At 27.8% G+C, this 16,176-nt stretch overlaps 2 protein-coding genes across 7 annotated transcripts; one reads left to right on the plus strand and one right to left on the minus strand.

Moving 5' to 3' along the window:
* Positions 1-619: 619 nt before the first annotated feature.
* On the minus strand, positions 620-12,592 carry LOC124423818 (eukaryotic translation initiation factor 4E transporter-like). Of its 6 annotated transcripts, none has more exons than XM_046962047.1 (16): positions 11,704-12,592; positions 9,304-9,401; positions 9,097-9,170; positions 8,654-8,927; positions 7,677-8,573; positions 7,234-7,594; positions 6,994-7,130; positions 6,843-6,926; positions 6,591-6,764; positions 6,282-6,503; positions 5,955-6,186; positions 5,687-5,758; positions 5,191-5,454; positions 3,666-3,827; positions 3,188-3,556; positions 620-2,629 (listed from the first exon to the last, which is right to left on the minus strand). In XM_046962047.1, the coding sequence occupies exons 1-16, from the start codon at positions 11,756-11,758 to the stop codon at positions 2,382-2,384; spliced, it is 3,723 nt and encodes a 1,240-aa protein (XP_046818003.1). In that variant the 5' UTR covers positions 11,759-12,592; the 3' UTR covers positions 620-2,381. The 6 variants fall into 6 exon arrangements, with proteins under 6 accessions (XP_046818003.1, XP_046818004.1, XP_046817999.1 ...); XM_046962048.1 differs by having other exon boundaries at positions 8,663-8,927; positions 11,704-12,591; XM_046962043.1 differs by lacking the exon at positions 11,704-12,592 and adding an exon at positions 9,710-10,503 and having other exon boundaries at positions 6,994-7,127.
* Positions 12,593-13,463: 871 nt separating this feature from the next.
* On the plus strand, positions 13,464-15,882 carry LOC124423315 (translation initiation factor IF-2-like). The gene is made up of 3 exons (XM_046960903.1): positions 13,464-14,243; positions 14,797-15,524; positions 15,617-15,882. Exons 1-2 carry the CDS (start codon positions 13,784-13,786, stop codon positions 15,510-15,512), a joined length of 1,176 nt encoding a protein of 391 aa, XP_046816859.1. The 5' UTR covers positions 13,464-13,783; the 3' UTR covers positions 15,513-15,524; positions 15,617-15,882.
* The last annotated feature ends 294 nt before the right edge of the window (positions 15,883-16,176 follow it).

Genomic DNA, 16,176 nt, shown 5'->3' on the forward strand with positions numbered 1-16,176 from the left:
TTAAATATAAATGTGAAAATCTTTCCAAAAAGCACTGGTCTCTCTTCTAATTACTCTCGTTCAGTAAATAGTTGGGCTATAATATTAGCCTCGTTGAAGACAAAGATGGAATACACAACTGTTGTACAAACACATACACTTCTACATACGTTGATTTCATTATAAATCATATACTTAAGTAAATTTTAATAGTAATAATAAATTCCTGCAGTTTCTTTACTTTTGATAATTATGGACGCATTTAAAAATTTTAAAGGATCAAAGAGAATACAGAGAAATCAGTCTATTAATATATAAATGTATATGTATGTATATATATAAATATATATATATATAGACATCACACCTTTGGCTTTCATATTATAGAGAAACTTCCATTTGTTAGAACTTCCATTGATTAGAAGAAAGTAGAAGAAACGAGATTTCTCTGTCTATATAATTTGTTAAAGTAATTGGAAATATAATATTTCATAAATATAAAGTATAATTTTATATATATATATATATATATATATATATATATATATATATATATATATATATGTATATATAAATATATCTGAAGGCATTTTTTTTATTTAATTCTAATAATGTTAATCTTTAAATGATGCTTTATATCTTTTCGTAAATAAAGAATTTTATTAGACTGTTTCACTTTCCTCAGTAGCTAATGCTGTTTATAATACAGTTTTCCTAATAATATCGATAGGACGCGCTTAATATTTTTAATACATCTTGTGATATATAATTGGTATAAATGATATAATAGGTATAAATAGAAATATAATCTTTCAATATTTCATTGAAAATACAGCCAATGAATACAGCTTATATAATGTGATATTTTAAACAAATATAAACTAAGAGAAAAAATACAACATATGAAGAAAGTGAGAAAGGAATCAAGTCTCTAAATGTGGCCATCTTTTTTCATATCAATTGAAATTTAATTATTAAAAAATGTTTAACCAGATAATGATAAAATAATTATAAATCAAACTTATAATTTGCAGCAGCAGCGATGATATACATATTTTTAATGTACAAAGATATCTCGTTAAACCCGTTTCTCTATGCCTGGTGAAATGTTTTCACTACATGCTTTTTTGTAAGTACATGAAAACTTTGAAACATTTTGTCACGAATTTGTTGAAAATCTTTTTCAAATTATTATTTTATACTTCCATCTGTGAGAATGATACTGTACACACATAACTCTATAAAGTATATATTATATATATCTATTTTTATAATATATGCATGTAACTTAAAAAGCACAAAATCCTGTCTCTTCCATCCATATACTTTTTCGAATTAATAAATCTGTAACTATAGGGATAGGACATGTGCAGTGCCTAAATTTACATAGGTATTTGTATTAGAGCATAGCACTGTGATTTATAACTCATTTGATGAACCAGCATATATCTTATTTGCCTAAAAAATGTTGCAAATTTTTCATGTTATGCATTGTCATGATACATTTTTATATATATATATATAAGCATATCATATATCATATATATATTATACGTATATTATATATCGTGGCATTGCATAAAATAGAAAAATATGTATATAGCAAGAAACATAGTGAAATCTCTAATACAAGTATCGAGTTTTTGTGGTAACAATAAACATTCATCATGTGTTACTATTTATTATTTTGTACCACATCATAGGATATTTACTTATAATAATAAATAATCAGAATTTACATATATATGAATGTGTAATAAATCGTTGGCATTCACATTATAATTAGATTGTAGGAACCTAATTATAATAAATCTCTTGCATGCACATTTAGGCAAATAAACATTATTATGCTGCCATTTAATATTTGCTTATTTTAAAATAAGATCTGGATTTTTATGACTGTTATATCAGTAAGAATTTTTGTGTTTAGTGTTTCAGTCTTATAAGCAATACATCATTCTTACAGAAAAGCTGTTCACATAAATGTGTCATAAATGGCTTTTACATGATAGCTATATAAATCTTACATGATACTTTCTATTCTGTACATTTGTAATTCCTACTTAACATACAATTTGAAATTTTGAAGGATTTAACCTATGAGATACTTTGTATATTTATAAAAAGAAGGAGAAATACTGCACTCTATTTGCTGCTTGAAGATTAAAATATATAATCAATTGTGTATCTGCTTGTTTTTAAATCTTCTTTTCATGTGAGATTGCGTAACAAGAAATTTCACAATTCCAGCACCATTTCATATGAATCACTCGCGCGTTTTTGTAATATGAATAATGTTTTATATTCATGCCTTTAATATGAAAGCAAATCCAATTTGGAAGATTTGAAAGCAGGAATATACTACTTGAAAAAAAAATTTCAATGAAATGTAATGTGTTAAATCAATTATGCACCTTCGTTGAAGCATGTTGAAGTCTTTCCAATTCTTCCAATGACAAAACATTTGTTTGACCAAGCTCTGGTAGCTTACCAGCCCGAGCTTGTGCAAGAAGTTCAGGAGTAAACCATCGTGCTAACTGATTTGATGTTGGTGATAAGTCTCCACCATTACTACCCATAAATCCAAGACCTGGTGAATTTTGACGGCCAACGTTGATATTTAATTGCTGTGATCGCATCATTCGCCCATCTAAAAACACATTTTATTAATGATACACATACTACATTTCCTTATACATAGAACATTGGTATAGAAAATAATATAAAATATACATTATACAAATATATATTATATATTAACTTATACGTAGAAAAGAGATATAAAAAATAATATAAAAAATAAAAAAAGATATTTTGTGTATCATGTACTTATAATTGTGCTTATGTTATATTTCTTATGTTGTAATAAAAAAAGATATTAAGCTAATATAATTGCTAATATTTCGTTACTTAATTAAAATCCAATGGAATTGCTGATTAAACCAATGGATTAAGAAGGAAATACAGGTATAATGGGAGTTCTAATTATTCCAATTTGAGCATCAATCTGGAACTTAATATGTGATCATAAGAATACTGATATGAAAAAATATAATAGTCATATATAATAATGGAAAAAAAACCATTTAACGTACATAAATTTTTTTAGTTTTAACTAGTGTTCAATTCGATAACAGAATGTACACTAATATATTTGCATAAAATATCCTCTTTTATATGTGTAAAATATATTTACAAAACTGCATACCTGAACGATTGGAGTTGTAGTTTTGATTCAACATAAGTTGCACTTGTGGGTTTGCAGATCGCGTTTGTTGTGATTGCTGCTGTTGTTGTTGATGCACATTAGTCATATGTGATTGAACTTGTTGAACCTGCTTCATTTGGGGATTCATATGGTTTGATCGTTGGTTTATTATAGTATTTTGAGTAACATTATATTGAGGAACATTAGGATGTGATGATACTGTAGGAGTCATAGCATGCTTGGAACGTGCAGGATTGCCATATACATTCGTCACAGTTCTATGCTGCTGCTGTTGAAAGTCTAAATTGCCACCACTGTACTGATACTGATTGACACTGCTACCACCACCACCTTTTACTATTGGTCGTCCTGAAATTGAAAGTATATTATATTATCCTTAACTAAATAATTATTAAACAATTTATTTTAGAAACTATACAAATATATCAATAATTTATTAAACAATAAAAAGACATACCAGGATACTGTTTAATATTTGGATTAGACCATGTAGACTGAATAGATTGTGGTCGCAATGTATTATGTCGTGAAAGAACTCCTTGTGTGAGTAACTGGACTGCAGACTGCATTTGTTGCACTTGATTTTGGTTAGCCAGTTTTGCTAGATCATTGCTGTTGCCTATATTAAACAAATAAATGTATAATTTCATAAATTGATATATAATAAAATTTATATAGAACAATTTACATATTAAAGTATATAAATTTGAACTACCAAAAGTTACAAAAAGTTTATTACTACGTCTAATTAAAAAAATATATGTAGATACATATGATAATAATTTTTTCTTATATAAATAAAAACGAATATCCATTTTGCAGATTTCATGCAAATTTACAATACTGTATATATAACATGCAATTTGGATCTGTTTATATACTATTCACACATATAGATTCTTTTACATAAATATAGTAATAAACACAATGATCCCATTCAAAATATCTATTTTCATGAACGAAGTACTTTCAATATATACAAATATATAAAATATTATTTGTGGCATTGTTTTTTCTGAATAAATATAAAGAAATGTATTATATTATAGTTTCTGTTTAAAAGTGTGTATATGTAGGACAAATTACTTCAGAATGTTTGTAAAGGAAAAATGAATAAGTGTAGAGGAAAACTTAAAGCGTGAGGTATATTTATAAAGCCTTTTATTATAAGAACTATTTCCACATACTTTTAGAAGAAAGATAAATTTTTATGATCTGTGTGATAAAGACACCAAGTTATACTTGTGATAGTTTTCATATCACGTTTTACAAAACTCAAAAGAATATATCTTCTAAATAAACATATAAAATTACATACTTTGTGTATCAAGAAAAAAATAAAAAGAAAAGTGTACTTTTTTTTTACAAAAACATTAAAGAAAGATATGGTATTACATTAGTTCAAACAATATATACTTTAAGTTTTTTTTTAAAACAAAATATGATGGAATGTATGTATGGTTTGGCAAAAGTTAGAGTTTAAACGAAAATCTTAGAAATTGATGAATCCCTAATAGACAGTTTTATACATTCTTTATCTTTTAAAGTGATTGCTTCCATTACTTTACTATTTTGATCTAGCATTGCATTGATTTCTTTTAATCTTGTATTTTTATCCGAAGACTTTATGCTATCAACGATTAGTTTACCATCTTTTAACATATTTAAATTTGAATTATCGTTTGAATCCTGGTTGTGAACTACAGAATAAAGATATTTAGTTTTCAATGCTGATTCTTCTGTACCAAGATTACTCCTATTATTCATTCCCATGGTATATGCAATAGATGAAGCATTATTAGAATGATTTTCTTGCCATTTAAAAACACAAGTTATAGGTTTGTTTATACTATCAGAAAATTGGCATAGCTGTAAAGTAGAGATGCATCGATTTTGAAGCTTATGAAAGCTACCCTGATTATTATGATAAAGAGAAGAAATAGAGAAAATTGGTTCTACTTGATGATTTAAATGATTCGCACCCTCTGGCTCCTTATCAGCAGTCATTTTGCGTAATACTGAGGTTGGCGTAAAAGCAAGTGGCGTTGGACTCATTGTTTGCTTTGCTGGAGAATTAACAGGAGTGGACGGTCTTTGCTGAATCTGTTGTTGCTGTTGTTGCTGATCCTGTCGTTTACGAAAGTTTTCACGTTGTTCTTCTAATTTCTTCTTAATTAAAGCATTTTGCATTATGGATTGAGTATGCATAACCAGTTCCCGTGGAGAAGGTACTCTATGTGGCATCACTATTAAAATCACATAAATTATCTTTTATAAAAATTCTTTTTAAAAATTTGCCATTGTTTTAATAAATTTTTTACTTGCTCTTTTTTTTTTTTTTTTAATTAATATAAAAAACTATTGTACAAATTACAAACATATTTAATAGAATTTTGTCCTGTTTCTTCAAAATTAATAATGCGGTAAAATTTAATAAGTGAAAATAAATTTGATTTATTTTATCTTTTTTTTTTTTACCTGAATGTTTTGCTGTTAATGTGTTGGGACTAGTTGCTACATTTGATGAAATTATTGGGGGTGGACAATAAGCTGCATTCCGATCGTATACAAATAATTTATAAGATATATAAGATATTATATATTAGTATATGTTTATAAATATTTTTCAATTATTCAGTTTGTATCTCTGATATTTGTTGTCTTTTACTTTTGAAATTGGAATAAAAATAGATAGAAAATCATGCGAAAAAAAAGAAGAGAACAAATGAACATACACAAAACTTACCATTATTCATGGGAGAAGGGATCCGTTGTTGTTGTTGTTGTTGTTGTTGTTGTTGTTGCTGCTGTTGTTGTTGTTGCTGTTGCTGCTGCTGTTGATATAACATTTGATGCAAAATGTGATCTTGTGGAGTAGGTGCATTTGGATGTGGGCTTATCGCACGTGATGTAGTTCCACCATACATTTTAAGAATATTAACGAGAACTTCTCGGTGTCGATGCTGCATGGCAGGATTCTATTCAATTTAAGATTTATGCAAAAAATTGAATATTAATATCAATAAATATTAAAAATAATCTAATTAAAAAATTAGATTTATTTTTCGCAAACCTGTAATTGTTGGATCAGATGCTGTTTTGTTATCTCTCCTTGCTGCAAACCTTGAATTATAGCCTGCGCTTCTGGTCTTTGCAATAATTCTTGCCCAGATGTAGCAACATTATTCATCATCATTTGCATTTCTGTTGGTACAGGACTAACACCCATCAATCGTTGACCACTCATTATCATGGAGAGCATGTCAGAATGTTGTTGTCGATGTTTTTGCTGTTGCTAATATATCACAAATTATAGATTATAAAAATCTTTGATATTTTTATGATTAGAAATCGATCAATAACAAATAAAATAAAGACAAACCTGTTGTATATGCAATACTTTCATTAAGTTTTCATGTTGCATTTGAACTTGGTGTGGATGTTGAGTAGGAGCAATGGGACCAACATGATTGAATGTTGAAGCATGAATTTGATCTGTAACTGATTGTTGTGGAACAACTGGTTGTTGTGGTGTTTTCAATTGTGAATTAAGCAACTGTAAAAAAATTAATTTACTTATGTAGAGAGTTAATAAAAAGTTTTGAGACCTAAAATATAAAAAAAGAAATAATACCTGCATTAACGTTACAGATTGTGGTTTTTGAGGCATAGGTCCATTTGCTGCCGGTACAGCCTGTCCACCAGTTACTTGAGCAAGCTAAATTGTAAAAATATGAAGATATATAATAAACAGATCTATTACATAAACAGTTTCATAATTTTACCAATTTTTTAAAGGCAGAAAGATCCTCTTCAGTCTTATTTACACGGGACAGTTCAGTTGTAGATGAAGGTGGAGGAACACCTCCACGCATTCGTGCTTCTAATTCTTCCAAGCTATGCACAACTTTTCCACCTACTTCTATAGATAATGCATTACATCACAAGCACATTGAAACAAATATATTATGTTATAATATCAAAAATTAACTTGAAGCAAATAATATAATTTAAAACAATCTTACCCATATCTTTGATAGAAGAACTTTTCATTAATGGTATAACTGGTGTTGTTAGATCCACTTGACCATTTTGACTATGTTGTTGCTTATTACCACGTTGCAACATTTCAAGAAGTTTCACACCAGTGGTAGATGTAGTATTATTTGTTGTTGGATTAGCAGGTGATATAGGAGCAAAATATGTATTTGACTCAGTAACTGATGGGATTTGAATATTTGGTTCAGTAATATCATTGAGTAAATTATTTAACAATTCATCCTGTATAGAAGCTCTACGACTCTCTGTTTGTTGCTGAATAGGACTTTCTCTCTTAAACCACTGACTAAATCGGGAACATGATCCACCATTTGAACCAACTCCATTCTATAAAAAAAGATATATTTGTATTAAAAATGATTGAAAAAAAACTATTTATTTATTTCATAATTTATATAATTGTACTTACTGTTAATAAACCAGGAACACCAGGAAAAGTATCAGATTTTAAGAAATCGTCTAGATTGAAATCAGGATGACTATTTTCTTCATTTTTACGAACGTTGCAATTCTCAGTTATCTCGGAACTTGATTCTGTCATAATGCTATCACTAGTATCTTGACATTCCTTTTGAGAATCAGATGGTGGTTCATTTTGTTCTGATATAGGAGAATGTGGTGCAGGTACAACATTAATTGATTGATCTAGCGTTGTTGGGGTACTACGTCCTTTAGGACCAATTGTATTCTCATTCTGTTTTTCATCTTTCTCTAACGAATTCCTTTTTCCACGTTTCTTTTGAGCAGTTGTTAACTTCTTAGTTTTAACGTTGGCACTATTACTAACTACTTTTTCTTCTGGAATATCCTCAAAACCTCTTAATTCAATAGTATCATGCTGAGATGTAGGTCCTGAGCTGAACCATTCAGGTTCATTTGCATCACGATTATCACCACAGCTTTTTCTACGATCATTACTAAATCTTCTTTCGCGTCCACGTTCCTTATCACGATCATTTTGATGATTACGCTCAGCTCTTTCCACTCCCCTATCTCGATCGCGATCTCTTTCACGATCTCCAAAGTCACGACCAAATGATCGACGTTCGAATCGTTCATTTCTTTCGTCCCGGTCACGTAGATTATCCCGTTCGCGTTCTCTCTCTCGTATATTTTCACGATCTTTTGTTTCCCTACTTTCTCTATTGTCACGATCACGTAATGTACTACCTGCACTTGTACCTGATCTAAATGAGAAATCTGTACGTTCTGGTTCAAGTTTTTCATTTTCAGATCTGAAGTCCCATATGTCACGTGTCAAAATTCTACCACTACCAATTCGTCGAACTGTTTCCCGATGACTGACCTATAAGATTTAAAAATTTTTGATATATTCTTAATTATATAATTCCTATAAATGATAATGAAATACACACACACACGCACACATTTTACCTCTGTTTTACCAATTGGACTTTCAGAGCGTCTATTTGGAGGTTGGTTCACATTAACAAAACATCCAGAATTAAAACTTCGTCTTTGGGGACTTAAAACAATACCATCCTGTTCTTTCCGTATTCGTTCTCGAGGATCACCATTGCGACGCTTGTTATGATTTTCAGTAATTGGTTCAGAACGTATACCTTTTTCATCTTTAGGCGGTGTGTCACTACATTTTCTATTTGAATGCCAACGTTCAGGGTCCCATACACCACGTGTACTTTATCAAAAAAATTAAAATATATTCATAAACAATAAAAACATAAAAAAAATTTGTAAATAAATCATTAGCCCTATGTGAAAAAGAAATTTAAAAAATAAATGTATATAACATATGACCACTTTAAATAATACTAATAATATATGTATATATATTATTTTAAGCGTACTTATTATAAGAGGTATCCAGGAAATCAGGTCTGCGTTTAGATAAAGGTAAACCCTTTATCACCATCAATTTTTCCTAAAAACATAACAATGTTTATAATATATAATATGTATCTTTTCATTGAATAATATATCTAATAAAAATATATATTTAAATTTATTATAGACTAAAAAAATATCTAAGATCTTCATAAATGGTTGATATGTACCCGAGAATATTGAAATTGAGGTCTTGAACGTCCAATTTCCATAATGGAAGTATCAGTTACCTCTCCGGCCACAGACATCGATATAATTGCATCATCTCCTATAAAACAATATATCAAAAGAGAATTATTAATTACGAATTATATATATATATATACATATAATTATCCACATTTTACATGTCAAGATCTAAATGTACAATATCTCTTTTTTTTTCTAATGTCTATTTTAAACTTTTATATTAAATATTACGTTATTATTATTATTATTATAGAAAAAAATAAAAAGATGTTATACAAAAGGATAAATTATAGAAGAAGAGTGTTCTTTTTAAATACATATACATATAGAATTTATGCAGAAATAAATAAATAAAATACAATATAAATGTATTTTAAGTATACTTACGAAAAGTTACTCGTTTTAACGGATTTACTGATTTATTTTTACGAAACCATCGACAAGCTCTGGTTTGTACTACCAAAGTCGCATCTAAGAATGGAGATCCTGTAGGTCCGACCAGCGGACGTTTGCGAGTTCGTCGGTACCAGTTAGAACCGACTAAAGTATGAGCATCTTCTAGCCTCATCTTTTATTTGATATAACTTAAAACTTAATTACACTTGTACAAACTAGTCCTATATAATTATTCTATAATTCTAATATACTTTAAATCATAGAGTTCGCTACAAACTGCGATTGTACCGTTCCCGTAACTTCTTCAGTTTTTCCTATAACCGTTCCGATATGTAAGCAAAATATTTACTAATAAAGGACAAAAAGGACTAAGACGAGAGTATAGAAATGTATCTTGAATATTCACTGTTAAAATTGAATTTTTAGAAATAAACGTAGCTTCAATAGTCGATATTACGCGGCTTTCGCACGTACTTACGACGTTTCTGAATATATATGAATGATAAAAAATATAAAAAAAAAAAAAAAAAAAAAGAAATAAGATAAACAGATTTCTAGTACGATAATAGAGAAGAATTTTAAATTTAACCACGATAGAAGATGCGTTACTTCGGATGATACGATACAAACTGGCCGATCGGCGGAAGTTTTTAGACAAAGCTTTTGACTTTCGAATTCTCATCCAATCATATATTCGTACGATGTTATTATTAATCTAGTGTACGACTGACTACGGTTTATTTGATTTAAATACTTTTAACTGATTTTTACATACGACATTTTCTTTACAATAGTTATATATACAATCGATATGTATAAAAATAAATAAAATATATCTACACAAACAAAGCAATACTATATATGTTCAAATTCTATTGAGTAATATAAATTCAATCTTAAATTTCGTTCGTATATAATACATGTATTATGCATTATACATACTTTTACTTTTAAATATTCATATTATCGTCACATTAATCAGATCTAAAAAATATTTTTTGTTTTATAAATTTTTAAATGCTTAGACTTTGAATCGTCATAGTTTTAATAAAAAGTTTTATAACATTATGAATGTCGCATGTTATTTTATTATTTTTTATTAAAATAAAAAGAATATATTTTGAGCAAGGACTTTTGTATATTATGAGACATTGAAAATTATGTAAGCTCTTCAATGAATTTAAAAAAAAAAAATTCCTACATAATATATGATTACATATTAATTATTATCATTGTTCAATTAAAAAAATTAAGAATTATAAATAAGATTGTAAAAATTACTCGATTAAAAATTTAAAAAATATTAATTTCTTATTATAAAAGAAAAAAAATTAGATTATTTGGCTATTTTCTATTGTTTCCTACATATACTGAAATTTACTCATAATATAATCATTTCTTTATTTTATTACTGAAATGATTACATAAAAAATTTTATTCATTTGTTCTTTTCAATGTCAAAGGATTATTGTTATAGAAAAGCAAATAATATTTTTATATCATTTACTTTCCTTTCATATTTGAGTGAAAACATTTATGAGAAAAAGAAAAAGAGAGAATATCATTTTGTTTGATCTTGTTTATTTTTATAATTTAAAGAATATAGTTCTGAATCTATTTATCCGGTAACTAAGTTAATTTTTATGAAGATTTTTGTAGACATTGATCTAATTCATTAGAAATGATCATATATGTCAATATACTTTTCATGCAAATATAGAAGACACAAAATATAAAGGAAATGCTAATAATAAAGGAAATGATTATAAAACGATCTTTAAATTGAAATGCAAAGGCACATAAAATCGGAAAGAAAATAATTGGAGACAGAAAGAAATATCTACATCATATCAATAACAATACCAAAATCTCTAATCATTTATATATTTGAAATATTATTAGCAATAATAAATATATCATTAAAAATATGTAATTTATGTGCAGTTTAGAGTCTTTAAATTGCAAATGTTAAAGTTTTTAAATACCTGTTGTTTTTTGATTTAGCAGCTGTTTGTCACTTGTCACAGATTCCAAAGACATTCTTCTTTCGTCCACAAGAAAAGTTTATAGCATACACTACGTTTTTTCCTTTTTTCTTTTTTTTTCTTTTTTTTTTCTTTTTTTTTCTTTTTTTTTTTCTTTTTTTCTTTTTTTTTTTTTTTAAATATCTTTCTAGTCCTTTATACGATCTATCTATGTTTCACACAACATATATATGTATACGCAATTGTGTAGAATTTACACTTAGTTATATTCTAAGTACTGTTTAATATCACAGACCGATTTTCTCTTTATATACGCCACAGTTCCTTCCTTAAATGATAAAGGAAGAAAATTTCTTTTCTTTTTTTTTTCTTTTTTCTTTTTTGTTCTATTTAATGATCAATCGCTGTTTTATCGAAACACAATCCTCACCATTCACTCCTCGAAAAGGGACATGAAGTAAAAGTGTTTATATATGAACGAAAACGGGCTTTATCGTAATAATGCAAACGATAAATTGGGTAAACCTAATAGCGTAATATTTGGTACATGCGTTTTTAACGATCATCTCATTGCTTCGGCAAATCAGCTTCAAATGATTATTATTATTTTCTTGATTTAATACACAAAATGTACACATACAACACACTAATCCACTGCTATGCAAAAATAGAAAATGGCGCACGATCCCCACTTCCGTCGTTGTTTCTCACTGCCTCCTTGATCAACAAGGGGCACCTTTCTTCCCATGGACTAACCAGTAATAAGATGGAATATAATAAAGTGTACGATACTAAGGGGGTTGATTCTCAAAGTTAACTGCGCATGATCGATTCTATCCAAACCTATTGAGCTGACAAAAAATGAATGATCTTAGAATTGGTCCAATAATTTACAAGTATATCTCTTCGTGAGAATAATTCCGTTTAATTTGATATAATAATTGTATGTATATATGTTTTCACAACTCAAATATATGTATGCGCGCGTGCGTACGTATCATATATATATATATATATGTGTACATATATATATATATATGAACACAAACGATATTATTATCATACATGAAAATTCAGAAAAAGAATCAACAATGAATTCGAGCGACCTCTGACATGAAATTTAATGCCTTCTTGTTATTTCCTCTATGCATAAAGCTTTATATTATTCGCAATATTTTTTTTCATACATTGACATGAATTTTATCGTAATTCGACTTTTACTATAAAGCTTTATCCGATTTGCAATACTTTTTTCATATATCAATATGAATAATCATAATGAAACATTTATTTAATATCGATAGATTAAATGATTTATTTCAATCTCTATTCTAATCATAAAAATAGTAACTCATGTCTGTAATGATAGAGACGTATCAAAAAATGGCGCCAATTTCACAAAATTTAAATCTAAAATCTAAACGCAATTAAGAAAAAACATCTGTCTAATCGTACCTATAAATATAATATTCGAAATCAATTCGAGATGTATTTGTATTATTAACATTCGTTATTTAAAAAAATAATTAAGATCATATTTTTTAATAGAATTTTTAAGAAGATCGATTTAAGTAATAAATGAAGTTACGTAAAAAAAGACGTGAAAAAAGATATTTCAAAAGATTCTAAACAAATAATTTTCGAGATAGGAAATTAATGTGATGTTATAGATACTTATAAACGATACCTTTACGATTGTCATTTTCTAATTATCAATCCGAAAATCAATTCTTATTGCGTACGAGTCTTTCGTTTAAAAAAGACGGCGCTGATGTACCGATTTCAGGATCTGCTATTAACTTGGTCGCGCATGTAAGTTGTGAACACCGGTAAAAGCGGCACGTTGAGGGCCGTTATTAACCGGATCGTTGATGAAACATACATATATACAAACGGTAACAAAATTTCCAACAATTATTTGATAAAAGATCGTCGATTCGAACTAGAAAAAGGAAAAAAAAATTTATCCTTCTATCTTTCTATCTCTCTCTCTCTATATATATACATATATATATACACGCGCATACATATATATATATAAATAAATAAAAAAATAAAAAAAAAAAGAAAGGAAGAATAAATGGCACCACGTAGAAATGCGAAGCAAGCCGATGTTGAGCCCGTGGAAAAAATTGCGGAAATCGGCGACGTATCGCCTCCAAAACGTACAAAAGTGATCAAGTCTTCGTCCGTAAATTTTGAACAATTAAAGGATACGAGATCTATGAGATCTACGAAAACACGTAACGTGGAAGAAACCGGAGAAATAATAGAACCAGAATCTGAACCTGTTAAAAAATCGAGAGCGAGAAATAAGGTAGTGCCTGCTAAGTCAACGAAAGTTACTTCATCTCAGGAACAAATAACGAAATCCAAACGTATCGTTAAGAAAGGAAAAGCTATAGAAGATATATCATCGTCTAACGGTCCAAATGATCCAATTATTGAAACGGACGATTCGATATCTCAGAAAATACCCGCGAAAAAGACTCGTGGAAAAACAGTTACGGAAAAGGCGGGAACAACGGACAACATCGAAGGTACGATATTTACGAGAGTTTATTTTCGCTCTCTCTCTCACACACAACACTTACACGTACATATATACTGCATCCAATTTTAACCAATTAAATTAATTTATATTTATATTTTCATTTATCTTATTTATTATCTCGTTAATTTACTTGATACTGTTAGCATTTTTATCTTATATATATTTATCTTTTACTAAATAATCTCCGAACTTATAAAAAATATAGAGAAAATATATTAAATGGATAAATGACAAGATGAAATAACATTCAAAAGAAATGATATTATGGATTTTTATAATTTAGAAACTTATTAAGTAATATCAAATTATTTTTTATTTTTTCTGTTTTCTTTTTTGTTTCTACTTTAGTTTTTCTTTCCCAATAACTTTATCATATTTTTTTTTTATATTAATATACTTATCATGTATATTAAATAAGCTTTTACTCAATAAATGATGTTCCCAGTTCCTTAGATTATTGTATAAGAGAAAAGATCCTTAATATTAATGTTTTTTCGTATGAATATATATATATATAAATGAATTCATGTTTCTTACAGCCAAAGCAAAACCAAAAACAAGAGCCAAAAAAACTGAAACATCTAAAGATACAGATACTGAGATAGTATCCACAAAAGAAAAAAAAAAGAATGTGGCTGAAAAAGTATCTAAGGAAACCAAAACGAAGGTAAAACCATTAAAGAAAGTTGTAGAAAAAAAAGATGAAACTGTAGTTGTAGAAGTAAAGAAAAAAACTAGTGCTAAAGCTAAAACAACAGAAAATAATATTTCTAAAGTAGAAAAATCTGCTGTAAATGAAGAAAAAAAACCCAAATCACAAGTTACTAGAAAAATGCGAAATCAAGCAGATAATGTTCCAGATGCAACAGAAAATAATGTTGAAGAGACCAATGATTCTAAGCCAGTTAAGGGAAGACAAAGAAAATTAAATAAAGATAATACAAGTACAATAGATACTTCCAAGAAAGGACGTGGTAAAAAGGAAATAATAACAGCCGCTGTGAAAAATCTAGAGGAAAAAGAATTAGAAACTGCTGAGTTATCTTCGTCAGAAGAAGAGAAGGAATCAGAATCAATTGAAGTATTATCAAAAACTAATAATGTTCAGAAATCAGTAAGTAATACTGATGAGTTACCAAATGTTGAAAATGAAGATTTAACAAAATTAGATGCTTTGCGTTTAAATAAAAATAATAAAAATAAAATAGAAGATTCTATATCAGATGGGAAAGATAATGCCTCAACAAGTGAATAGTAAATGTTAATGGTAAATGAATTTGATATATATTTCTCTATATATTTATAAATAATTTATCAATAATTTGATAAATAATTTATAAATAATTTATGAAATTTCAGGTGTAAAGGTACGGAGAGGAAGAAAACTATTATCACAAAAAAGAAGGAAGAAAAACAGTACCTTACATTCTTAAAGAAGTTATATTTTTTAAAAACTAAATGAAAAATACTATTGGACTTGATTCATATAATCCTTTCTAGTCCTAACGTTTTATTCACAAGATTCTTATTTATCACATTAATGGAATAATTCCTAAGTTCATTTTTTTTTTTTAATAGTATTGTGTAAGTTATGTCTTAAATAAAATAGAGATGTTAATGCTTAAGGAAATAAGTAATTGAAAGTAAAAAATTTCGAATATTTACTTTTATATTATACTGTGTATATGTGTAGTATTTTTTTATATATTTATATCAGAAAATGTGTAAACAAATGAGAGCTAAATTCTTTAGACATATGGTGCTGAATGATACTCGATATAAATAATCAATTGTTGTTCCTCTAACGCCACCAAGTGACGAAATATGCGAACTTACTATAGCAGTCTCTTTATAAAAGACATCCAACTTTACGAAGACTTAACCTAAAACTGAACAAGGAATTTATTACACATTATTGT

This window comes from Vespa crabro, chromosome 4, assembly GCF_910589235.1.
Source record: "Vespa crabro chromosome 4, iyVesCrab1.2, whole genome shotgun sequence".
NCBI classification, from domain to species: Eukaryota; Metazoa; Arthropoda; class Insecta; order Hymenoptera; family Vespidae; genus Vespa; species Vespa crabro.